Source organism: Choloepus didactylus, chromosome 3 (genome assembly GCF_015220235.1).
Source record: "Choloepus didactylus isolate mChoDid1 chromosome 3, mChoDid1.pri, whole genome shotgun sequence".
Classification (NCBI taxonomy): domain Eukaryota; kingdom Metazoa; phylum Chordata; class Mammalia; order Pilosa; family Megalonychidae; genus Choloepus; species Choloepus didactylus.
The window spans coordinates 140307958-140335825 of NC_051309.1; the positions used below are offsets into that span (position 1 = coordinate 140307958).

Consider the following 27868-nt stretch of genomic DNA (forward strand, 5'->3'; position numbering starts at 1 on the left):
GTTGATTGTTCACAGTATCATCATATAGTTGTGCATTCATCAACACAATCTTTGAACATTTTCATTAACTCCAAAAGATAAAATAAAAATTAAAATAAAAAAGAACATCCAAAACATTTCATTCCTCTCCTCCCCCCATTGTTGACTTACTTTTTTTTTAATTAAATTCAATTTTATTGAGATATATTCACATATCATACAGTCATCTATGGTGTACAATCAACTGTTCACAGTACCATCATATAGTTATGCCTTCATCACCCCAATCTAACCACTTTCCTTACACAAGAAAGAATCAGAATAAGAAATAGAAGTAAAAAAGAACACCCAAACCATCACCCCCATATCCCCCCGATTTTTCATTCAGTCTTTGTCCCCGTTCTACTCATCCATCCATACACTGGATAAAGGGAGTGCGATCCAGAAGGTTTTCACAATCACACAGTCACCCCTTGTAAGCTATATTGTTATGAAATTGTCTTCAAGGGTCAAGGCTCCTGGGTTGGAGTTTGATAATTTCAGATATTTTCTTCTAGCTAGTCCAATACATTAAAACCTGAAAAGTGTTATCTGTATAGTGCGTATGAGTGTTCATCAGAGTGACCTCTTGACCCCATTTGAGATCTCTCAGCCACTGAAGCTTTATTTCATTTCATTTTGCATCCCCCTTTTGGTCAAGAAGATGTTCTCAATCCCATGATGCTGGGTCCCGATTCATCCCCGGGAGTCATATCCTGCGTTGCCAGGGAGATTTACACTACTGGAAGTCAGGTCCCACGTATCTACCTCATTTTTAAAAGACAGTTTTACTCAATATAGAATTCTTGGTTGGCTTTTTTTTTGCTTCAAACACCTTAAATAAGTCATCCCACTGCCTTTCTTGTCTCTAAGGATTTCTGATTAGAAATTGGCTTAGTCAAATTGAGGTTGAGACTCTTTGTGACACGTTGCTTCTCTTGTGCCTATCACAATTGTGTCTTTGGGATTTGACTATCTGATTATAATATGCTGTGGGGTAGGTCTGTTTGGGTTATACTGTTTTGCATCCATTGAGCATCTTGGGTGTTAACATTCACAAAGAATGTTTTCAGCCATTACTTTGAATGTTTTTTCTCCCCTTTTCTCTCTTCCTTTTCCCTCTGGGACTCCCAGTGTGTATATCGGTACGTTTGATTGTGTCCCACAGGTTCCCAGCCTCTGTTCGTTTTCCTTTATTGTTTGTTCTGCTCTTCAAACTTGGTGATTTCTTTCTTTTTTTTTTTTTTTTTTTTGCCAGCTCTAATCTGCTGTTGAACCCACTAGGGGATTTTTAATTTCTCTTACTATGGTCTTAAGCTTTGTTTGGTTTCTTTTCATCATTTCCATCTCTATTGATATGCTAATCTTTTGTTTTCCTGATTGTCTTTAATTTTTTGTCCATGTTTTCCTTTAGCTCTTTGAGCATATTTAGAACTGAAAAAAAGTCTTTGGTATGTCCCAGGCCTGGGCTTCCTCATTGGTGGTTTCTGATATTTTACTCTTCTCTTTTGCCTGGGCCATCACTTCCTGTTTCTTTTTATGTTTTGTAATCTTTTGTTGAAATCTGGACATTTTGATATTTTCATGTGTTGCAACTAGACTTGTATCCAGCTAGTGTTATGACATAGCTTTCCTTGAATTCCAGGAGCTAACAACAACAACAAAAAAACACCTTTTCCAGTCTTTGCACATTTACCTGTGTGAGTGCTGTCATTTAGAGCTTATCCTTACAAATAAATTCAGAGAATAGTTCCAGGCCAGGCGAAATCGTTGGGGCCTCTTGAAAATCACTGATTTATTGTTATAATTTATGTGCTTGCATTTTAGATTCTGTAGGAACTAAAAAGTGGAGTTACAAATCAAAAATAGTTCTGTAAGGAAAAGTATAAACCTGTACTTTGTAACATGAATTACATAAAGGTGGGGGGACGGGGGATCCCAATGAAGTTAAAACTGGTATCAAAGCAAATGAGACTGTTACAGATTTAGGATGTTAAATTTAAGTCCAATGGTACTACAAAGATAATATCAGAGAACATTCTGTGCACGCGTCTTGGCTTGGGCATGTGTATGCGGCCCTAGTAATTCCCCTGTTAGAAGCGTTCTGAATGAGTCCCCTCTACCCTAGGAAACAGTTTCTTCCCTGTCCTGGACACTGCATTGTATATCCTGTGACCAGCAATCCCTTACCCTAGGAAGTTTAGATTCAGATGATCTCCTACAGTGTTCTGCAGGAGAGCTCTGTAAACTGCCTTCTCCATGCAGGGAAAGTTCTGGAATTGCACGTCTGTGACAGATGTTCTGGTTCAGTCCCTCAGGGCATGACCATACAGATGGCCAGGCATTACATGCTCCCAGTATGTGGACGAAGGTTACTTGGCCTCCTCCAGAACTGGGATGAGCGACCCACACTGACAGCATGAGCTGGCTCTATGCCCCGCTGGTGATGTGATTGTGAAGAGGCCAGCCAGGGTACCATGAGATCCTACTGCTTTTAAGTTTGCCTTTTCCTAGAGTCTGTGCTTGCCCTGTTACTGTAGTCTCTTAACTGTTTCTGGTGCGTTGAGAAAGATGTTTTTGACGGTTCTTGCTGGTTCAAAGCATCTGTGGAGGCACAGAGCCCTAAAGCTTCCTACCTCCACCATCTTTTTTATTTATTTTTCCATGCATGTCTTTATTTTATTATTCATCTAACCATAAACTGTATAAAAGAGGTGTCACAAGGTTTTTACAATCACACAGTCATAAAATAAAAGCTATATAGTTATATCCAATCATTATCAAAGATCTAGGCTACTGGGTTACAGTTCAGCAATTTCAGGTATTTCTGGCTATTCTAATACCGTACAAACTAAAAAGAAATATCTTTATAATGATTCAGTAGTCATAATCATTTGTTAAATTCCTGCTTGTCCATTACAACTCCTCCCTCTCATTTGATCATTCTCTCAATCTTCAGGGATATCTGGGCAATGACCATTCTAACTTCTTCATGCTGAAAAAGGGTATCAACATTATGAGGTAGAGGAATGAAACTGGTTACTGTTCTTGGAGAGACTGGTACCTCTAGGTTTCAGGACTTACCTGGCATAGGAACAGTTTGGAGGCTTTAAGTTTCTGAAGAAATAAACTTTATGAGTAAACCTTTTAGAGAGTCTTAGGTAGATTCTAAGGGTTTTCAGGAATACAGTTGGTTGAGGTTTGGCATACTGTGGCAATTTGTGATATCTGGCTGAAGTTTGCATAAGAGTAGCCTCCAGAATGACCTCTTGACTCTATTTGAAATCTCTTAGCCACTGAAGCTTTATTTTGTTTCATTTCTTTTCCCGCTTTTGGTCAAGATGGCATGTCAGTCCCATGAACCTCTACTGTCTTGATTGGGGCAGGTTCTCCCTTAGGATCAGTTTATTTATTTATTTTTTTTCAAATTGCTTGACTACAGTGCTTTACATAGTAAATATTTTTCCTGAAGCATTCAAATTACATTAAAACATTGGTGTTTATTGTGATATAAAATAGACTTAACTGTGGGTCAAGGCAGAGATGTTTGAAAATGGCTTTAAGATTTTTAAGATATACGTGGAGGAAGGAATTGCAGTCTAGGGCAGTATTTCTCATTATGGTGGTGGGTTTGTCCAGGGGACATTGGACATTATCTGGAGACATTTTTGGTTGTCTGAACTTGGTGGATGGGGCACAGGTTCTACTGGCATCTAGTGCATCAAGTCCATGGGTGATCCTAAACATTCTATAATGCACAGGATAGCTTCCCATGACAAAGAGTTTTTTCTGGCTCAAAATGTTGGTCTCTAGGATATGTGTACTTCAAATTTATTGGATAATTGCAAATTTCTAAGTGTGGATATACCTGTTTTCATGCTTACTGTTAAGTGTACAAATGATCTAACTCTTCTGTCTTTGTAAACATTTGATTTTATCAGATCTTAAAATGTTTGCCGGACTGGAGCAGATGAAATATTCTTTAGTTGTCTTAATTTGCAGTTTTCATGGCCAGTGAAGCTGAGCAATGTATGCTGTATTTATTGGCCATTTGCATTTCCTTGTTTCCCCTGTTTTTGAAATCCATTTTTTCCAGTTGATTTGCCTTGTGTGCATGAGAGAAGAAAGATTTGTATGATTTCTATATGTATTCCAGATATAATGCCTCTATTGTGTTACAGAAATTTTCTCCAAGTTTTTGTCTTTCCATTTTTTTTTTCTTTAAAAGGAATTTCCTTATACAAATAGAATCATCCTTCTTTAAACATTTTGTGCAAATAAGTGTAGTTTTAGTAGGAGTTTTATATAGGGTAAACTCAGTTATCTTGAAAGGTAACATTTTTGAATCTTCAGCATTACAATCTTAGCAAAGACCTCGTTGTCTTTCTTGGTATGTTATTTTAATCATTAGAATGTTCTTGTATTTTATGGATGTTTATGGGCCTTCTATTATGCTAGAGACATTTTGGGAAATTTCTATGGGATCCCTTGATTTTGTATGTATTGAAGAATGCCTGGTTACTATCAACTAGTTATAAAGTGGGGAGGGTGGTTACCATGTTTTCATAAAGGTAATCATGTTATTTGTAATGCAAATTAAAATGTATAAAATTATTTTTCATTTCATAAAGGTTGGAGGCGAGACAGAGAAAAGAGAGATGATCAAGATGAAGTTTCCAGTGTGAGAAGTGAGGGTGGTAATATCAGAGGTTCCTTTAGAGGCCGAGGAAGAGGCCGAGGACGGGGAAGAGGACGAGGCAGAGGAAATCCTCGATGTATGGCATAACTTGTTTCCTTAAAGTAATGAACTTTCAGAAAAGTGTAGAAACCCCTGGTGGTTTTTCTCATTATCCCTAATATATGTATATATGTATATGTGTGTATATATAGTGGTCACATAAATAAAACACAAAATTTCCCATTTTGACCACCTTTATGTGTACAATTCAGTGATAATTACATTCACAATATTGTGCTACCACCATCATTACCAAAGCTATTCATCACCCCAACAGAAACTCTGTACCCATTAAACAGTGACTCTCCATTCCCCCACACCCCCCTAGCACCTATGGCCATACCACCCTGAATATGCCTGGTCTAGTCTGATCTTGGAAGCAAAGCAGGGTCAGGTTTGGTTAGTACTTGGATGGGATACTGAATTATATTTTAATCAAATTTTTTATCTTATGGTAAGGATGTTTTATATTTGTTACCCCTTGAAGTACTTAACTTTGGATTTTTCTTTCTCTGTAGTAACTATCTTTTCCTTTTCTTTTTTAAATCTGTGATTACCTTTTTTTCCCTTTAATCCCATCAAGTGAACTTTGATTATTCATATGGTTATCGAGAACATGATGAAAGGACTGACCAACCATTTCAAGCAGAACTTAATACCAGTATGATGTATTACTATGATGATGGTACAGGTGTACAGGTGTATCCAGTGGAAGAAGCATTGCTTAAAGAATATATTAAGCGCCAAATGTAAGTCAGTATCAGATGTAAGCAGATGAGAGAGTTAAAATCAAACCTTAATATTAATCATTGATAGTAAATATCTTCTAACACGTTTTCTGAGTTATTTGTTAGTAAAAGAAAATGTTAATAGTATTTTGTATTACTTTACTAGTTTTACCAGTATTTAACAACAACAAAAAAAGTACTTAAAAAAAAACTTTTAGTTGGTTTTTCTGCTTTCTCTACTCATCAGTTATTTCTTTATTTAAAGGACAGTTAAAATGTCATGGCATAATATGGATAATAAAGAATGCAAAACTTCTGTGTATATATTTAACAATAAACAAGTGAAACTTGGCTCATTATTTGCGAATAGTTGTTATATTAAAATTTGCAAATCAACAAATGACAAGGGTGGTAGATATCTCTTGCCTTTCTTAACAATTGACTTTTGAATTCTCAGTTTGTTTTTATCTCTTTTTAAGTTCTCTTTCTTTGTGACACATTAAATGGGGGAGCATACTACTTAAACTTCTTTCTCTGGTTCTCATGTTAGTTGCTTTCTTGGTACTGAAGTTGTAAGCAGGAAAGTACTAGTTTTGTTGTATTGTCTTAAAAAAAGAAACGTTCTGTGTGTTAGTGTTTTTGCATAGGATATTTTGCATTTGTATTTGGTGGAGAGAAATGTTTCCGTTGATTTGCACAACTAATTTGCTGAGATTTGAATTTTTTTTATCCTTGGAAGGTGAAGGAAAAAATTAAGCTGTTTTTGACAGGTCTTAAGGATTTTGTATACATCTGTACTTATTTAAGAAAGACAATGGACCCTATTCTATTACTAGAAAATAATTTCTTCATCAACATCAGCCAGGTACTTTCCTGGGATGCCCTCGTGGTGGATTTAATTGGCTTACAGTGTGAAGCAACTTGCTTATTTTGTTCTTGCTTCTTTTGTTACAGTTGATGTAAACACTGAAGAGAAGGGCCTTTTTATGGGCAGAAAGTGCCTGGCATGTGGCTATCAACGTCAAACCACTATTCCTGTCTTTTTTATAACTCTTGCTGCCAGGTCCCTTTTGGGACCTGACAGTGGACATGCAACTCCATGTCAGGATAATTGGCCTCCAATGTGCTCATACAAGTGAGGGAGGAGCAGAGCTACTTCAGTGTTGACAGAATTTCTGATCATGCAGTATAGAATCCAGAGCTTCTAAGGTAGGACATGATAATGTCCCCTACAACACTGAGCAAAATGGCAGACACAGCCTTGGTCATGACTCTGTTTAGTTCTTTTTCTTTTTTAGTAGTAGGATTCCTGGCAGATATTAGTAAGACATGAGTTTTAGGGTGACTAAATTTATCATTCTTTGATTAACAGAGATCTGGCTTTTAGGAGCCATGATTTTGATTTTTTGTCGGTGAGGTTTCTCATACATGGATAGGGTCCATGATTATGTTTTAGATTTTATAAGAATTCACTCAAAAACTTTCTTGCATTTGCAGAAAAACAGTGTTAAATTATGTTAAAGTAAGAGGCTTGAACTTAAAAAAAACTAAGCATCCTAAGTTTATTAGTTTTAAGTGAAAATTCATATTAATTTGTCAGTTTTGATATCTGAATATTACAAATTTAAAACCTTGATTATTTCTAGCTGAAACAGTCTCGTGGCATTAGGATTCATTGAAGCTCATTTGAAGTTTTAAAAAATGTATGTGGTAGGTGATAGGGTGGTGATATGAGTTTGATTAGTTATTGTAGTTTATATGAAGTATGATATTAAAAGGGCAGCTTATTACTAATTTAGTTTGCATCTAAGGATAGTTTTAACTTGTATCTCAATCAATTTCTTACTGTCTGACAATTAAGTAATTGAATTCCACTCATGAATTATGTGTCTACCACATGCCAGGCACTGAAGAGGGCTTTTGAGTTGTCACAGAAACCAGAGGGTTTGTTTCTTCAAGATTTGGGTTTCATTCTTCAGTGTTCTAGAAAGAGTAAATGATTTAGTAGTATTACTGAGATGTCAGTATTATTTCATTGATGTTACACTTAGTGGATAAAATTCTCTCGAAAAAGGAGATCTGAAGGAGCTTTGATAGTTGGATGAGGATAAATATCAGACTATAAAGAAACAAGTTGGATATTTTAAGGGTAATGGGTTTATATTTTTTAAATAAGATTTTGTGGTTTCTTTTATTTTTCCTTTTGCTTTTTTCCATTAAATATAGCTTAAAACCACTTTTTAGTTATTGGTACCATATTTCTTCAGAGTTAGAATTTGACTTCAATGCAAATTTTGCACCCACAAATATCAGCTGGTATGCTTTTTTAACTTGCCTATAAGATTATTTAACTGTAGGCCGTCATTGATGTCACGCATTTCTTTTGTGATGTTATTCTTTCTACATTTCCCCCATTTATTATCTTGCATTGTCTCTTTAGATTTCCTGTTCTCGTTTTTTATATGGATGTAGTAATTTAAACAAGTATTTCTCAAAGGTTATTACTAATGCATTCTTCATAGTATCTTTGTGTGTCTTGGAATTTGTAGTATTGACCATATAGACAATTCACCCACTTGGCATTTCTCTTGTCGGGAAGGTTAAGTGGTTCTGTTCTTTCCTAGTGAAGATAAGGTATCTCAGCTTTTTCTGTTTTTCCCCCATATACCTCATGGTGTCATTGATTATATATCTTATTCAGCTGTATTCTGTTCACCCATAATGTCTTTTTTTAGTTCTATCCATCTCAAATATATAATAGTATATGCACACAGGTGCCCATGTGTTTGTTCACTAAGTGCTTACCTAGCATTTTGCTGGTTACTGGGGTTCAGAAGTATAAACTGTCAGTACTCCTCAATTTAGAAGATAAACTACTGTACTGTGCTCTGTGGTTAATATGAACTTTATGAAGAATACTTCCAAATATGCCATTCTTAGCGATGGGAAAAGTTGAGAGTCAGTCTGTTGACTTGTGTTTAGCTTTGTTATTTACTGTTTAAATGAGGAAAGTAGAAGTAGCTTTGTAGTGAAAAATTTTTTACTTGACTCATTAAAAAAATCGATTATTGGACTGTTTTGAAGTAAAATGAGCTGGTTAATTCTTTTTGCATACAAAGAAAAGCCGATCTAAATAAAAGTTAATGATGGTTTCCTGGAAGATACCAGTATACTAAATTTCTGCTTGCATATAAGAGAAATTATTACTTCATTGGGGGTATTTTCCTGTTATCTCCTGTTTACGCTGTATTTGTTGTGTTGAACTTATATAATGTTTTTACCAAATACATACTTTTATAGCAGTTGATGTTGTAAGCAATGAATATTTTCCTCTTGACTAAATGGATGAATCTTATGTTTACCTATTTGTTTCTCTCTTCAGTGAATATTACTTCAGTATAGAAAATTTGGAACGAGACTTCTTTCTTAGGAGAAAGATGGATGAAGAAGGTTTCTTACCTATTTCCCTCATTGCTGGTTTCCACCGTGTCCAGGCTCTCACTACAAACCTTAGTCTCATTTTAGAGGTAATTATACTTTTAAAAAACAATCTGTGGTAAGTTGCTTAAGGCTCAGTCTGTATCTCATGGCTTTTGTCCATTTCGTAAAACTGCCAGATAAATGTCTAACCTTGGAAATACCTCAAAGAATTGCTAGTGTTTCCACTAACTTTTTTGATCCTTCATACTTTTAACTTTATGTGTTCTTGGTCCTTTAATCTTCTTTAGGTTGCTGTAAACTAGTTTGTATTCCCATTTATTAAAATTTTGAAAATTTTTATGCTTATTAATTAGCCTGATTTAAAGCACTATTGCCAGTTATATTGTTAATGCTTTCATTAAATCTCGTCTCTTGTTTCTAGAAATTCTTCCAGTGTTTTTGTTTTTCTCTCTATTCTCTGTAACCTATGATAATATTTCATCAACAAGTCTTTTAGCAAATAATCATAAAAAGGAAAGGAAATTCTTTTGGTACAAAAGGTAGAGATGATGCTAGACTTCTGAAATTGCAAGAGCTTTTGTAACAGAAACTTGAAATTATTAGTAGAATAAACTGTAGTGTCCAATTTGGTATTACTCCTCCTTTGTCCCCCCAAACAAAAAGGAGGAGGAAGTCTGGTTTTAGAAATAAAGATAATGATGGATAAGGAAAAATTAGTCCCTAAGTGAGAGGATATGTAGTTGAATAAATGACGACGGTATTGATTGCTCTAAATCTGTCGCAATATACATTTGTGGGCAAACACACTTTTTGTATTGCCAGCCATTTTTCAGTCTAATACGTCTTAATTAAATCCTCAGATTATATAATTTTACATGAATATAATTATCAGATCACTTCTAATTATCTTTAATTTTGAGCCTTTTCAGAGAAGACTGAGATCCTGAAGTTAATTTTTAAAAGTTTTTGCTATGAAAAATCATTTAATATTTAAAATGCATATGATTCACTTATTTTAATGTTGACTAGAACTTTATTTCTTGCAGAATGTAATCTGCAGTACTGTAACAGAATATGATCTTTTCAAATTTGTGAACATCTGTATTTTCTTGTATGTTTGGGCCTACAGTTTGACTTTTTAAAGTCAGGATTATTGAGGTATTATTTACATACATTAAAATTCATCCTTTTTTGTTTTGTAGTTTTACAAGTTTTAACATTTATATATATATTTTTTATTTTAAATTCAGTTTTATTAAGATATATTCACATAACATACAATCATCCATGGTGTACAATCCACAGTACCATCATATAGTTGTGCGTTTATCGCCCCAATCAGTTTTTGAATGTTTTCGATACTTCAGAGAGAATGAATATAAGAATAAAAATAAAAGTGAAAAAGAACACCCAAATATTCCACCCTCCCAACACACCCTATTTTTCATTTAGTTTTTGTCCCCATTTTTCTACTCACCTGTTCTTATGCTAGATAAAGAGTGTGATCCACAAGGTGATCCACCAGGTTTTCACACCATGTAAGCTACATAGTTCACATTTGTATTTTCGTGCTCCTTTGTGTTAGTTCCCTTCCCCACAAACTGCCACTGGCAACTATTGTGATCTGATTTGTGTTCCTCTGATTTGCCTTTTTAAGAAGGTAATAAGTGAAATCATTCAATATGTATCCTTTTGTTTCTGATTTCTTTCACTAAGTATAGTGCATTTGAAATTCATCCATACTGTTGCATGTGTCATTAGTTCCTTGATAATTGCTTACTAGCATTCCGTTGTATGGCTGTATCACAAGCTATCCATTCACTTGTTGATGGGCCTTTAGATTGTTTCCAGTTTTTGGCGATTATGACTAAAGCATATACAGGTCTTAATTCTTTTTTCTCCAGACTGGATAATTTCAGTTGTCTTATTGTTCTGCCAGCTTCAATCTGCTGTTGAGCCTCTCTAGGGAATTTTTGATTTATTTCAGTTATTTTGGCTTTATCTTTATCTCTAGTATTTGTTTTGTTCCTTTTTGTGATCTCTGTCTCTTTATTGAAATTCTCGTTTTATGTATTGTTTTCCTGATATCCTTTAATTCTTTTTTGTTTTCTTTGGCCATGTTTTCCTTTTTAGCTCTGTGAGCATATTTAAGACAGCTTTTTTTTTTAATTATTATTATTTTTTTAATGATTTTATTGAGATATATTCACATACCACGCAGTCATACAAAACAAATCGCACTTTCAATTGTTCACAGTACCATTAAATAGTTGTACATTCATCACCTAAATCAATCCCTGACACCTTCCTTAGCACACACACAAAAATAACAAGAATAATAATTAGAGTGAAAAAGAGCAATTGAAGTAAAAAAGAACACTGGGTACCTTTGTCTGTTTGTTTCCTTCCCCTATTTTTCTACTCATCCATCCATAAACTAGACAAAGGGGAGTGTAGTCCTTATGGCTTTCCCAATCCCATTGTCACCCCTCATAAGCTACATTTTTATACAGTTGTCTTCGAGATTCATGGGTTCTGGGTTGTAGTTTGATAGTTTCAGGTATCCACCACCAGCTACCCCAATTCTTTAGAACCTAAAAAGGGTTGTCTAAATTGTGTGTAAGAGTGCCCATCAGAGTGACCTCTCGGCTCTTTTTGTAATCTCTCTGCCACTGAAGCTTATTTCATTTCCTTTCACATCCCACTTTTGGTCAAGAAGATGTTCTCCATCCCACGATGCCAGGTCTACATTCCTCCCCGAGAGTCATATTCCACGTTGCCAGGCAGATTCACTCCCCTGGGTGTCTGATCCCACGTAGTGGGGAGGGCAGTGATTTCACCTTTCAAGTTGGCTTAGCCAGAGAGAGAGGGCCACGTCTGAGCAACAAAGAGGCATTCGGGAGGAGGCTCTTAGGCACAACCATAGGGAGGCCTAGCCTCTCCTTTGCAGCAACCGTCTTCCCAAGGGTAAAACCTATGGTAGAGGGCTCAACCCATCAAACCACCAGTCCCCTATATCTGTGGTCATGTTAGCAACCATTGAGGTGGGGTAGGCCAATACCCCTGCATTCTCCACAGGCTCCTCAAGGGGGCACTACATCTTTTTTTCCTTGTTTTTCTTTTTTTTTTTTTTAACTTTCCCTTCTGTTTTAAATCAACTATATGAAAAAAAAGTTAAAAAGAAAACAAACATACAATAAAAGAACATTTCAAAGAGACCATAACAACGGAGGAACAAAAAGACAACTAACCTAAGATAACTGCTTAACTTCCAACATGTTCCTACTTTACCCTAAGAAAGTTACCTAATATAGCAACATTTCTGTGAACTTGTTCCTACTATATCCATCAGAAATTAACAGACCATAGTCATTCCTGGGCATCCCCAGAACGTTAAATAGCTTATCTGTTCTTCTTGGATTATTGTTCCCCCTTCCTTAATTGCTCTCTATTGCTAGTTCCCCTACATTCTACATTATAAACCATTTGTTTTACATTTTTCAAAGTTCACATTAGTGGTAGCATATAATATTTCTCTTTTTGTGCCTGGCTTATTTCACTCAGCATTATGTCTTCAAGGTTCATCCATGTTGTCATATGTTTCACGAGATCGTTCCTTCTTACTGCCGCGTAGTATTCCATCGTGTGTATATACCACATTTTATTTATCCACTCATCTGTTGAAGGACATTGGGTTGTTTCCATCTCTTGGCAATTGTAAATAATGCTGCTATGAACATTGGCGTGCAGGTATCTGTTCGTGTCACTGCTTTCCGATCTTCCGGGTATATACCGAGAAGTGCAGTCGCTGGATCGAATGGTAACTTTATTTCTAGTTTTCTAAGGAACTGCCAGACTGACTTCCAGAGTGGCTGACCCATTATACAGTCCCACCAACAGTGAATAAGAGTTCCAATTTCTCCACATCCCCTCCAGCATTTGTAGTTTCCTGTTTGTTTAATGGCAGCCATTCTAACCGGTGTTAGATGGTATCTCATTGTGGTCTTAATTTGCATCTCTGTAATAGCTAGTGAAGCTGAACATTTTTTCATGTGTTTCTTGGCCATTTGTATTTCCTCTTCAGAGAACTGTCTTTTCATATCTTTTGCCCATTTTATAATTGGGCCGACTGCACTATTGTCATTGAGTTGTAGGATTTCTTTATATATGCAAGATATCAGTCTTTTGTCAGATACATGGTTTCCAAAAATTTTTTCCCATTGAGTTGGCTGCCTCTTTACCTTGTTGAGAAATTCCTTTGAGGTGCAGAAACTTCTAAGCTTGAGGAGTTCCCATTTATCTATTTTCTCTTTTGTTGCTTGTGCTTTGGGTGTAAAGTCTAGGAAGTGTCCGCCTAATACAAGGTCTTGAAGATGTTTTCCTACATTATCTTCTAGGAGTTTTATGGTACTTTCTTTTATATTGAGATCTTTGGTCCATTTTGAGTTAATTTTTGTATAGGGGGTGAGGTAGGGGTCCTCTTTCATTCTTTTGGATATGGATATCCAACTCTCCCAGCCCCATTTGTTGAAAAGACCATTATGACTCAGTTCAGTGACTTTGGGGGCCTTATCAAAGATCAGTCGGCCATAGATCTGAGGGTCTATCTCTGAATTCTCAGTTGGATTCCATTGATCTATATGTCTATCTTTGTGCCAGTACCATGCTGTTTTGGCAACTGTGGCTTTATAATAAGCTTCAAAGTCAGGGAGTGCAAGTCCTCCCACTTCGTTTTTCTTTTTTAGAGTGTCTTTAGCAATTCGAGGCATCTTCCCTTTCCAAATAAATTCGATAACTAGCTTTTCCAAGTCTGCAAAGTAGGTTGTTGGAATTTTGATTGGGATTGCATTGAATCTGTAGATGAGTTTGGGTAGAATTGACATCTTAATGACATTTAGTCTTCCTATCCATGAACATGGAATATTTTTCCATCTTTTAAGGTCCCCTTCTATTTCTTTTAGTAGAGTTATGTAGTTTTCTTTGTATAGGTCTTTTACATCTTTGGTTAAGTTTATTCCTAGGTACTTGATTTTTTTAGTTGCTATTGAAAATGGTATCTTTTTCTTGAGTGTCTCTTCAGTTTGTTCATTTCTAGCATATAGAAACATTACTGACTTATGTGCATTAATCTTGTATCCCGCTACTTTGCTAAGTTTGTTTATTGGCTCTAGTAGCTGTTATCCTCGATTTCTCAGGGTTTTCTAGATATAAGATCATATCATCTGCAAACAATGACAGTTTTACTTCTTCTTTTCCAATTTGGATGCCTTTTATTTCTTTGTCTTGCCGGATTGCCCTGGCTAGCACTTCCAGCACAGTGTTGAATAACAGTGGTGATAGCGGGCATCCTTGTCTTGTTCCTGATCTTAGAGGGAAGGCTTTCAGTCTCTCACCATTGAGTACTATGCTGGCTGTGGGTTTTTCATATATGCTCTTTATCATGTTGAGGAAGTTTCCTTCAATTCCTACCTTTTGAAGTGTTTTGATCAAAAAGGGATGTTGGATTTTGTCAAATGCTTTTTCAGCATCTATTGAGATAATCAATTGATTTTTCCCTTTTGACTTGTTAATGTGTTGTAATACATTGATTGATTTTCTTATATTGAACCATCCTTGCATGCCTGGAATGAATCCTACTTGGTCATGGTGTATGACTTTTTTAATGTGTCTTTGGATTCGATTTGCAAGTATTTTGTTGAGGATTTTTGCGTCTATATTCATTAGGGAGATTGGCCGGTAGTTTTCCTTTTTTGTAGCATCTTTGCCTGGTTTTGGTATTAGATTGATGTTAGCTTCATAAAATGAGTTAGGTAGTGTTCCATTTTCTTCAATGTTTTGAAAGAGTTTGAGTAAGATTGGTGTCAGTTCTTTCTGGAAAGTTTGGTAGAATTCCCCTGTGAAGCCATCTGGCCCTGGGCATTTATTTGTGGGAAGATTTTTGATGACTGATTGGATCTCTTTGCTTGTGATGGGTTGGTTGAGGTCTTCTATTTCTTCTCTGGTCAGTCTAGGTTGTTCATATGTTTCCAGGAAATTGTCCATTTCCTCTACATTATCCAGTGTGTTGGCATACAGTTGTTCATAGTATCTTATAATTTTTTTAATTTCTTCAGGATCTGCAGTTATGTCACCTTTTTCATTCATTATTTTGTTTATATGGGTCTTCTCTCTTTTTGATTTTGTCATTCTAGCTACGGGCTTGTCAATCTTGTTGATCTTCTCAAAGAACCAACTTTTGGTGATATTTATCCTTTCTATTGTTTTTTTGTTCTCTATGTCATTTATTTCTGCTTTAATCCTTGTTATTTCTTTTCTTGTACTTGGTTTAGGATTGGTTTGCTGTTCATTTTCTAGCTTCTTCAGTTGATCCATTAGTTCTTTGATTTTGGCTCTTTCTTCCTTTTTAATATATGCGTTTAGTGCTATAAATTTCCCCCTTAGCACTGCTTTTGCTGCGTCCCATAGGTTTTGGTATGTTGTGTTCTTTTTCATTCGTCTCTATATATTTAGCAATTTCTCTTGCTATTTCTTCTTTAACCCACTGATTGTTTAGGAGTGTGTTGTTTAACCTCCAGGTATTTGTGAATTTTCTAAGTCTCTGATGGTTATTGACTTCTAATTGTATTCCATTGTGGTCAGAGAATGTGCTTTGAATAATTTCAATCTTTTTAAATTTATTGAGGCTTGTTTTATGTCCCAGCATATGATCTATTCTGGAGAAAGTTCCATGAGCACCAGAAAATTATGTGTATCCTGGTGATTTGGGATGCAATGTCCTGTATATGTCTGTTAAATCTAATTCATTTATCAGATTGTTTAGGTTTTCAGTTTCCCTATTGGTCTTCTGTCTGGTTGATCTATCTATAGGAGAGAGTGATGTGTTGAAGTCTCCCACAATTATTGTGGAAACATCAATTGCTTCCTTTAGTTTTGCCAGTGTTTCTCTCATGTATTTTGTGGCATCTTGATTGGGTGCATAGACATTTACGATTGTTATTTCTTCTTGTTGAATTGCCCCTTTTATTAGTACGTAGTTGCCTTCTTTGTCTCTCAAAACATCCCTGCATTTAAAGTCTATTTTATCTGAGATTAATATTGCTACACCTGCTTTCTTTTGGCTGTAGCTTGCATGAAATATTTTTTTCCATCCTTTCACTTTCGGTTTCTTTGTGTCCCTTTGTCTAAGATGAGTCTCTTGTATGCAACATATTGATGGTTCATTTTTTTTGATCCATTCTGCGAATGTATATCTTTCAATTGGGGAGTTTAATCCATTTACATTCAACGTTATAACCGTGAAGGCATTTCTTGAATCAGCCATCTTATCCTTTGGTTTATGTTTGTCATATTTTTCCCCTCTGTCTATTAATATCCTGTATTGTACCCATACCGAATCTCTTTAGTACTGAACCTTTCTCCAAGTCTCTCTTTCCTTTCTTTGTTTCTCTGTCTGTAGGGCTCCGTTTAGTATCTCCAGTAGGGCAGGTCTCTTGTTAGCAAATTCTCTCAGCATTTGTTTGTCTGTGAAAAATTTAATCTCTGCCTCAAATTTGAAGGAGAGCTTTGCTGGATAAAGTATTCTTGTTTGGAAATTTTTCTCACTCAGAATTTTAAATGTCGTGCCACTGCCTTCTTGCCTCCATGGTGGCTGCTGAGTAGTCACTACTTAGTCTTATGCTGTTTCCTTTGTATGTGGTGAATTGCTTTTCTCTTGTTGCTTTCAGAACTTGCTCCTTCTCTTCCGTGTTCGACAATGTGATCAGAATATGTCTCGGAGTGGTTTTATTTGGATTTATTCTATTAGGAGTTCGCTGAGCATTTATGATTTGTGTATTTATGTTGTTTAGAAGATTTGGGAAGTTTTCCCCAACAATTTCTTTGAATACTCTTCCTAGACCTTTACCCTTTTCTTCCCCTTCTGGAACACCAATGAGTCTTATATTTGGACGTTTTATATTATCTATCAGATCCCTGAGGTCCGTTTCGATTTTTTCAATTTTTTTCCCCATTCTTTCTTTTATGCTTTCATTTTCCATTCTGTCATCTTCCAGGTCACTGATTCGTTGTTCAACTTCCTCTAGTGTTGTACTATGAGTGTCCAGAATCTTTTTAATTTGGTCAACAGTTTCTTTAATTTCCATAAGATCATCTATTTTTTTATTTAGTCTTGCAATGTCTTCTTTATGCTCTTCTAGGGTCTTCTTGATATCCTTTGTATCCCGTGCTATGGTCTCATTGTTCATGGTTAGTTCTTTGAGTAGGTGCTGTGTCTCTTCTGATCTTTTGATTTGGGTGCTTGGGCTTGGGTTATCCATATCATCTGTTTTTTTCATATGCTTTAAAATTTTCTGTTGTTTTTGGCCTCTTGGCATTTGCTGAACTTGATAGGGTTCTTTTAGGATCTGTAGACCAATTGAAGTCCTTATCTCTAATTTATCAGATCTACACCTTTGTGGAGTAGACTTTCTCTAACTAACCAGCAGGTGGTGTCCACGAGCCACCTGTTCTCCACAAGCCAGTTCTCCCCTGCTTTGCCTTTGTGGTGAGTGGGGGAGTGAGTCTTGTGGGGTCCAGTTGGTGTACGAAGCTTGCGTGTGTAGTTGGTGTTGGCCCGCTCTGTATGTGGGGCGTGTTTCTGGGCGGTCAGGGCGTGGGGGTGCCTGTAACAATCAAATCTCCCTGGTGATCCTGGAGTTTTAAAGCTGCTGCGATAGTCTAATGCTTCAGTTCAGTCCTGCCACAGTTTGTCTTTGCCACTGACCCACAAATCCTTGGTATTGGCGTATGGCTCCTGAGACTTGCAAGTGGATCCCTCTTCCAGGCCGTGCACCCCCTGGTCCTCTGTTGAGGGATGACTGTGCTATGTCACAGGTGAGTGCCATCCCCCTAGGGCGGTTCTGGGCTGCTGGGCTGTGTAGGGAGGCTCCCAGTCTACTGAAATGATGACTGAATGGGGCTTTGTTAATTCACACTGCTCTACCTTCCCAACTCTGGGACAATCAGCTGAAGTTGCAGGGAAGGCTAATGTGCATGCCCAGTTTGTCGTGTGTGCCTGTTATTTGAAGCACTTCCGTCATACTGGGTTGTCTGGGGCAGCTCTGGGTCATGGGGCCGGTGATGGGCAGGAGTGTTTCCTGTCCACCAGGATGATGGCTATGAGCAGACACCCCCGTTTTCTTGGAAAGTTGTGGTGTTTAGGGAATTTTCTCAGCCACTGGATTATTGCCTTTTGTCTCAGAGCTCTCCTAGTTCTGCTCTTGACTTGACCTGCCCAAATAGCAAGTCTTTGAAGCTTTCTGTATTGGGCTTCTTAGAGTAATTGTTTTAGAAAAAGAAAAAAGGATGCGAAAAAAAAAAAAAAGGGCCCTCCTCACAGATCTAATGGGTTATTGAAATGCTAAGAGACAAAGCAATTAGGGCCATTAAGGAAAGGTGCACAGGGCAGAGAGATCAGCTTTTCTTCGGGATTTGCATATGAGCCTCAGGGCCTGAGCTCTGCCCTTCCCCTTTCTATGTTCACCAGAACTCCAAAAATCCTCCGCTTTTATTTTGGAGTTTTTCGTGCTGTTTTTTTTCTATGCCTGTCTCCTCTCTGCTGGGCTGGCTGCTCTGATTCTCTGGTGTCTGGTCTCAGTCTGTCTATGGTTGGAGTTTGGATCAGTAGAATGAGTTTCTGGTATGGGCTGCCACTGCAGTTCTCCCTTCTCCTTCCCGGAGCTGACAGTCCCTCCTCCCACGGGACTGAGCCTGGCAGGGAGGGTTGCGGGTCCCCTGGCCACAAAAACTTAACATATTTCGCTGATCTCTGCAGTTCCACGTTTTCATGAGTGTTGTATGAAGTATGCCCAAAGTCAGATTGCTCTGTGGTGTCCAGTCCACGCAGTTCCTGGCTTTCTACCTACTTTCCTGGAGGAGTAACTATAACATACAGCTCACCAGTCCGCCATCTTGCCCCGCCTCCTGTTTGTTTTCTTAACACAGCTTTGCTTCCTGGTGAGCTGCTTCTGTGTCCAGAGCAAGTTCTGGAAGTGGGGAGCCAGAGATGAGCATCCTAGTTCATTCAGACTGCCACCAGACAGATTGTACAGACATACATTCACTGCAGTATATACTAAGTGGTTATACTACTGCCTTAGGAACAGGGAATAGGTAACCATGGGAAAAGCTCAAACTGGCTATCTGTGCACAGAGCTGGGGAGGGAGGGGTTAGGGACAGGGCCAGCAAAGGTGCTGTGAGATTTAGCTAATGTTTTTAGGTTGCCTTTTTCTGGATTTGGCACTAGCTCAGTTAGTGTTATTAACCTTTGTTTTCTGCAACCCTGAAAAAGATGGTTCTGTCTGTTTTTGCTTGTTTTAAAAAAAATTCTTTGAAGGGGGTCAGGCTCTGTTCCTGAGAGCATCTCACTCCACCATCTTCGTGATGTCACCTCTCCCTAACCACATTTATGACTTCTACTCCCATAGATCAGTTTTGTTTGATTTTGGCTTTTGTTTAAATAGAAATTTTTTGTCTCTCGCCTCTTGTAAAGTTTTTGGAGAGTCATCCATGTTGTTGCATGAATCAGTAGTTCATTGCTCTTTTGCTGAGTAGCAGTGCATTGTGTCTATGTATTTTACAATTTAATTATCTTCTTCTGGTTACTGTGACTTTCAGAGGTAGAATCAGTGGAACATAGTTTCCTGTGTTTTTTTTAGTGGATGAAACTAGGAAATATTAGGAAAAAAATAATAAAGGTAGTTGCCAGCTGAAACCCAACACCATAGTATTCTTCCTTATCTTTCACCATTCTATATTTCACACTTTAATTTCTGTTACAGTCCTGATTCCTGTCAGAAGAGTTCTTAATTAATTTTTAGTTCTAATTTTAAAGTATTGTACAGTTCCTGAAAATATGTTGACAATTGAGTATTATGCGAATATAAAAAGAACATAAAGAGCTTCTGTGGTTCTTAAAGTAATACATAAAGCATATTCTCCAATTAAAGTTTTAATTTTTATGTTAATAAGTATGTATGTTAAGTTTTTATAGTATGTATTTGGTGTTCTAATTTAAATTTTAAAAGAGTACTCTGAGTTTCAGTTCAAATTCAGATCAGTAAGGCTTTAATTTTTATAGTTAAATTATAGCACATTTATATTTGAGAGGCGCTATAGCTTTTAATGGCTAAGAGTTTTGGAAAGGTAGACAGATAATGGTTTGAGTCCTGATGCTGGGTTATACCGGGTCAATGATGTTTGTCAAGAAATTTGATTTCTTTGAAGTTCAGTTTCCTCATCCGTGAAATCGTGGTAATCGTTACCTTACTGGGTTAGATAAGGAATGATGCGTGTGTGCATAGTTATCATTCAATAAATGCTTATTGTAATTGCAGTGATAATGCCTAAGTTTTGTTTATTTCATTTTAAGGGAAGAGAAGAAAATACGAGAGTGAAATACAAAATTGACAAGGAAGCTTAATTAGATGGTAAAAGTTAGTTTGCTTCTGGTTTATACAATATCCTTTAATGATTATATTCTAATTGTTCAACCTAAATAATGTGCTACAACACTCCACTGTTAAATTGGGATATTACTTTACAAAGGGCAATGATTTTAAATTTTGTTCTGTCATGTTTTGATATCAAAGTAAGTAATTTATTGGATATTTTTGGAAGCATTAATTTTTATTTTTAAATTTTTAAGTTAGAATTAGAGGGCATTGCAGTGAAATTTTTATGTTCTTCAGTATCTCAAAATTTCCATTGCTAGGCACTGAAAGATAGCACAGAAGTGGAAATTGTGGGTGAGAAGATGAGAAAAAAGATAGAGCCAGAAAAATGGCCAATTCCTGGACCTCCTCCACGTAGTGTGCCTCAAACAGACTTCTCTCAACTGATTGATTGCCCGGAGTTCGTACCGGGCCAAGCCTTTGGCTCACATACAGGTAGCAGTTTTTCTTTCTTCTAGAGCAGACAACAGTAGACAATGCGGCTTGGTCCAGTTTACTTACCTATCTTTTTTTTAGTATATTTGGATTCATTAGGAAAATTAAAGATAAGTAAATGATTTCAATGTTGCTAAATTCTATTCATATTGACTCCCACACAGAGTTGTAAGTTAAATAGGGGTCTAAGAACTATTGGTAAAGCTCTTGTATTTATTGCTCTTAAATTAGTTTTATATTTGTCAGGCACAAGAGTTTTTACCTTTTATCTTCTGTCTTTTAATTTATTAAATAATTAGACATACTATGCCAATTTTCCTCTTGTAAGATTGAGAATAGTCTAGATATTTATTTACCCTTAAAAGAAAAGTCTTATACTCAGGAATGGGATAGATTTCCTTTAATTTTGTTATACCACTGTACTCTGGTGGATTTTCAGGCCTTGCCTTGAAAAGACAGACTCCCCTACATTCTAAAGCAAAATTGGGGTTCTCTTGAGAAGTTGTTACGATTATGGATTCCAAAAGTGGTTAACCTCCAAAACATGCTTTAATGTTAAGATATTTTTTTCCTGGTTGATTTTTTTTTTTTTTTTTTTTATCCACAAAATGGAAATTTTATGTTTTTCAACCTGATATGCATACATAGAAAGAGACACAATGATTATCCACCTATAATTTTCTGGGTGAAAGCAACAGAATGATTGTTATTCTATTCTTTTTCATAAGTTCATTTGTTGTAATCAATACATTTTAACTCACAATGAGAAAAATGATACAGTTTCTTTGGAACAAAAAGAAAACCTTTGCCATTCAAAATATGGTTACTCAATGATGGAAATGTAGAAGAAGGAGTGTACCTGTAGTCCTCTTTGGAGGATACAGGGCCTCCAGGAGGAACTTGGAGTGGTGACGCTCTATTGGCAAGGCCATTCCTCTTGGAACAGTGGATGCAGGGAGCTGCAGCCAAGGCACGTTGTATGTTCTCTCCGTGTTGGTGACTCCATCTCCCCTGATTCCTTTAACCTTCAATTCATCAAACGAACCTCCTCTTGTTCAGATTTCCTTACACATCAAATTACTTTCTGATTAGGATTTGGCTTTGCATGAAGAACATCTGTAGGAAGGGAATGTGCTGGTCATTCTGACATCTGCACAACAATTATGTTGCAAATTATAGATGGCTACTCTGACATTCTGGTTTTATACACTGGTCTTGTGAGCTTGTTTAATGAATCCACTTCCTGAGAAAATGGATTCCACAAATTGTGTTGACAAAATCCTGGTTCATTTTTAAGATAGTCCCTCTTGGAAAAAGATGTGTGCTTAAACCTTTTTCAGTCAGGGTGATAACCTGCTGATGCTCTTGGATGTCATTTGATTGGAATATACAGTGGAATAGGTGACTCACTGAAATATCAATATAAATATTGGAACAAATCGTGCTGCAGAAATGAGAGCAACCAGGACTGTCTTCTGTGCAAGAATGTCTACTCCAAATCCTTGTGGAGAAAGTTGGGCCGACACTACAGTGGAGATAACCACCTCAGTGGTGATGAGAGACAGACCAGAGAACTTTCGTTGTTTTTATAGGAGCTGCCCATTTGTCTGTAATTGGCCTGAGCTACAATGGCAACTTTTATTCACAGTGGGAAAGTTAAATATTATTCCGGAAATACTACAAGAGTCTGTCTTTTGCTTCCAGACTTGTATATGTTAATACAGAACCCAAAGTATTAGATTCTTTGCTATTTGATTTTTCCTTCAATATAGTATACATTGCATAACTGGCATGTTGTCATAATAATTCAAATGGACTATAAATTTTATTAAGTGGGTACTAAATAAGAAATTTAAGAAAGAAAAGGGTTTTTTTTATTCTTCAAAATGTATTTTTGATATCTCAGTGTGAGAGAACTGCCCATCGTGAAAGCATTGATGATGGACACTCTCCTGGATATTTTTATTTTATTTTTCTTTGTCAGTCTTCTGTGCCTCTAGACTGAGCAAGCAACTTTGGCAGGTGTTTTAAAAGTTGAATAAAAGTAACATTGTTTCAGGGCTTTTTTTTTATTTTTATTTTTTTTTAAATAATGGCTCATTGTGTAAGTTAGATTTATTTATTGTGTAAACTTGGGGTCCAAGATGGCATTTTTATCCTGCTTATGAACAGATATCTGGTAAGTTATATAAAATGGGAAATTCTCTTCCACAGGGCTCTAAAGATAGATCATTGAAGTTGATGATGCTTGCCCATTAACCATTTATGCATTTTAATAAAATTAAAAGAATAAAATCATAATGTATATTTCTTGTGTTTTTAATATACATTTAGATGTATGCACATGCATATTGCCTGAAACCGAGTCTGTATATTAAAATGTTATCATTTTAGGTTCTTACAGATTATATTTATGAAACCAGGTGAATAATGAGGAAATACGGACATATGGAATGTTCTTGGAGATATTCTAGTGTACAGTAGACCATGGGCATAAAAATGTAAATTCGGCCCCAAATTTCTGACCTTAATAATCCCCTTTTGATAAGAAACCCTGATTTCCTAAATTCAGTAGGAGAACACTATATCACTAAAAATTTGAAATGGAAATAAGGTATAGGAGGCCTAGAATTTCTTTATGTGTGTGTGCTTATAGATGTAGAAAAGTAGTAAAATCTTTATCTTTACTTTTTTTTTTTTTTATCTCCAGTTAGAAGACCCATAAATTTTACAAACATAAATCTTGATATATACACTTTCTGAAGAATTTGTATGGTAAAGTATTTTAACATTTTTGGTCTTCATCAAACAAATTAAATTTCTATTTTTTCCCATATGGCGATTGAATTATCTAACATGGGTTGACCTTTGTGCTATGCAAAAGACCTTAATGTACCAGAAAAAAGACAGATCAGGGAAATGGTAAGATGTTACTTTTGAATTTTAGCTTTTGCAGTTCCATGGATTTTATAGTATTGTCCTATTAACTTTTTTTTAATTCAGTTTTATTGAGATATATTCACATACTATACAGTCATCCATGGTGTACAATCAGCTGTTCACAGCACCATCACATAATTGTGCATTCATCACCCCAATCTATTTTTGAACATTTTGCTTATACCAGAAAGAATCAGAATAAGAATAAAAAATAAAAAAGAACACCCAAATCATTCCCCCCATCCCACCCTAGTTTTCATTTAGTTTTTGTCCCCATTTTTGTACTCATCCATTCATACACTGGATAATAAAGGGATTTCATTCCTGAAAATTGAGAGATTCAGGTCCCTGACAATCTTGGTTTTTGTTTTTATTTTTTAATGTTTGTGAGGATCCCTAATGATTATTGGATAAGCTGTAGGATTTCTTTTGAAAACTTGATATGCAGAAGTATTCTTGAAGGACACACATAAAATACATAATCCTTTTTAAGAGTCCTGTGTATTTACTCAGCAGTGATTTTCCCAAGGTGGACAAAAATGACATAAAAGATAACGTGGAATACATACGGTAATTTATCTTTGTGAGTCACTGACAATTTTCAGTTAAACCAGCAAAGAAATTTTTTTTTATGTTCTCACAAATTGTAACTTATGATTAATGTTTAAGTATGTTTACTATTTTTTCTTTAATTTTAATGTCCAGTAATCTAAGTCACATTCAAAAGCATTTGATTTTGGAAAATTAGAAGTTTACTGTTATCCTTAAACTTTACTTTGACAAATGTATAGTTTGAAATCCTTTCATAGTGAAAGAAAATGGATGCAGAAAACCACAGATACGGCTTAATTATCATAAGATGAATACCCCTAAAATGTCTTTTTTAAAATACTCATCTAAATTTTCTTGTTTTACCCAAATTCTCTGACATTTTAATGCCAAATGATATGAAAGCACATGTGTAGTGAAATGGTTCACATCATGCTAGAAGCATAATTCAAGCTTGGAAAACAATTAGGGATGATTTTATAATAAATTAAGTGGGTGTTAAAAGGTTAAATTTCTGTATTAAAAATAGTAGGTTTTGATTTCTGTATTGTGTGCCAGGTCCTGTTTTAAGCATTTTTATATGAACTAGGTAGTAATCTAATTAAGTCTCACAAAGTTACATGAGACGATGGAGTCAGTCCCCAGGTCCAGTTACTATGGTGGGGGTTGTTTATCTACTTTAAAAGCTTTTATTCACTGTATGAACAAAAATAGTTCTTGGAATAGAGTTTGCTGGAGTTAACATTTTTCCCATTCTCGTAAGTATTAGTTTTAACATTGACATTTCAGATCCTATTTTTCACTTGAACTATTTTTGTGGACTTACTAGTGATATGAGTACCATTGATTTGATAAAATTGTAGAGCAGCAATACCCCATAGCAATATAATGTGAGCTGCACATGTAATTTTATAAATTTCAGTAGCCTTAAAGTACAAAACAGATGAAATTAATAATATTTTAAATTTATCTCTATATCCAAATATCATTATAACCTAAAATAAATATAAAATATATTTAACTTTTTTTTCATATGAAGTATTTGCTATCTGGGGCTTATTTTATACTTAGAGTTGATCTCAAGACTAGCTACACTTTTAAAGGGATTCAGTAGCCTCATATGACTCATGGCTCTTTATTGGACAGCACATTTCTAGAGTTTTTCTATTATGAAACACTATACCTTTTTTTCTTTAAGGGAACAGTACATTTTTTGCTTGAATCCTTGATTTGACTACATTTGTGGGGCACATCCTAGATCTGATTCTCGCATTTTAGTTGATCTAAGTCTTAGAATATTCCTCTCAAACCAACTCCTGAAGTGTTTTGCATTTTCGTTTAGTAAATGAAAGGATTGCTGGTGTTAATTTAAATTCAGTTTTATGCATGTGACATTCAACTTTGCAACATTTTGCAGTAATTTACTTTTAAGAGAAAATGTTTAAAAACTTACAAATACATGAAACTTAAAATTTATAAATTTGTTTTTAAAACATTTTTATCTAAAGCAAGTCCATATTGCATTTTCTGGCTGTAAGGTGAACGTAACTTGAAATATTTTGGGTCAAATATTTGGGCCTTTTGACAAAAAATTTCATTAAGAAAATGATTTGGATTTTATTTATAGAGTGTATAGCGTTCAATATTTTGGTGAAAAGAAAACAAGCCAGCAGAAGTGGTAGTTTAGAGAAGGACTTTTTAAATTCCAACAGTTTATGAGTGTTATAAATGTTTTTGCTGGGGTTGGGTACTTCAATTAACGTGACAGTCTATTTACAGTACTCAGTGTGAAGCAAGGTAGTAAGAGGACACACTGCATCTACTGCATTTATGTCAAACCTTGTTTAGCAAAGAAAATGTTTAAAGTGGAAGTTATGCTATTAGTTTAGATCTTAGTAGAATGACAGACTAATTTTACCTTTCATAAAATATTTGTTTAACCTATGACTTAGTAAGATTTGAGATTCCATAATTTTATTAAAATTCATAGGTTTTGTTCTTTAATTTTACAGAGAACTTTGACTCCCAAATAGATGAACTGTCATAGTTAGTAACTGGCCCAGTTTGTTCTGAGGAGTCTGAGTGAATGTGTTGATCAGTAAGGGCTGGTAATATTATTCAGTGGCTCAGTACATCAGATACATCTTATAAGCTCCTCAGATTTGAAAGTCACCAGAAAGGTTAGAATTGAGATGAAATAGGTTTATCATGTTTTGTGAAGAAAATATCACGCCCTAGTTAAAAATAAAGACGAGTATTTCATAAGTAAGAAAAATCAGTTTAACTAACGAACTAATTTACAATTTTAGAGTCTGCCCCAAACTCTCCAAGAATTGGAAGTCCACTTAGTCCAAAGAAAAATGCTGTAATGAGTAATCTTCGAGCAATGTCTAGAGGTTTGTCTACCAGTTTGCCTGACTTGGACTCTGAGCCTTGGATAGAAGTTAAAAAGAGACATCGTCCATCTCCAACGAAATTAAAGGTAAGTTGTTATACACCAAGTATATAGCTTGCAGGAGGGGGAGTGTAGGTCAGGGAATGTCTTTTCTATTTGTTAGTTACATGTGTAAAATTTGGAAACAATTTCTAAAATTGGAAACTGGTCTTTTGTACGACTTATGGTTTACTCTGTAGAAGAAAATGTTATATTGTGTTTTTAAAGTTTTTATTTCTGAGCATGATGTAAGGATAGTATTTGCAACTTATATAAATTTGAGTAATATATACATATATTTTTAACTAGCTGAAAAATGTTCTAAAATTTTGAAGTTATACACTTGTTAAATAGTTGTAAGGATCTTGAGGGCATACATATCAGGTTTAGAAGTGTTTTGGTGGCTTAATGTACAACAGGAAAGGCAAAGAGAATTGCTTTCTGTGCCAGGGTCATATGAAATGGATGTGTGGTTATAAAAGGGCAACAGGACAGAAGCTTGTGGTGGAACTGCTCGGTGGTGGGTGCTTGAACCTTTATATGGGGTAAAATTGCATTGATACAAAATCATACAAGTAAATGAAATTGGGTAAATCTGAATAAAATTGGTGGATTGTAGCCATGTCAGTATCGTATTTGTAGTGCTGTTCTATTCTTTTTTTTTTTTTTTTTTTTAATTTTATTTTGAAATAAATTCAAAGTTACAGGAACAGTTGGAAAAACAATACAAACCCCATACACAGCATACCCCGACCCTTCTCCCCCGATACCCTGATCCATCAACTTCAACATGCTGTCACACCGCCATTTGTTTCTTTCCCTCCCTCCCTCCCTATCATCCATCATCTATTGCTCTGTCTTCTGGACATATGAGAGCAAGCTGCACACATCCTTCAACAAACACTAAAATTCACAGATACAATTCCCATGAGCAAGAACATTCTTTTATGCAATCCCATTAAGCGTAGCTAAGAAGTTCAAGAAATTCAACATTGATACAAAGCTTACATTCTACATATCCTTTTTTTTTTTTTTTTTTTTTTATTTCTCAACTGTGTCCCTTTCAGCCTCCTCTCCTCCATCCTCAGATCCCAT

The 27868-nt window shown here is 35.7% G+C and overlaps 1 protein-coding gene across 7 annotated transcripts in view; it reads left to right on the top strand.

The window, feature by feature from the left end:
* Positions 1 to 27868, top strand: part of LARP1B (La ribonucleoprotein 1B) — a 221445-nt gene that overhangs the window by 21838 nt on the left and 171739 nt on the right. For 6 of the 7 annotated variants that reach the window (XR_005215957.1, XM_037830640.1, XM_037830638.1 and 3 more), the window contains 5 exons: positions 4650 to 4793; positions 5340 to 5505; positions 8867 to 9011; positions 20676 to 20850; positions 26649 to 26821. Coding sequence is in view for 5 of the 7 variants with exons in the window: in XM_037830640.1 (XP_037686568.1) it covers positions 4650 to 4793; positions 5340 to 5505; positions 8867 to 9011; positions 20676 to 20850; positions 26649 to 26821 (803 nt within the window). In the remaining 2 variants the exon portion in view is untranslated. Of the gene's footprint in view, positions 1 to 4649; positions 4794 to 5339; positions 5506 to 8866; positions 9012 to 20675; positions 20851 to 23734; positions 23773 to 26648; positions 26822 to 27868 lie in introns of all 7 variants that reach the window. The other variant, XR_005215958.1, reaches the window with a different exon arrangement.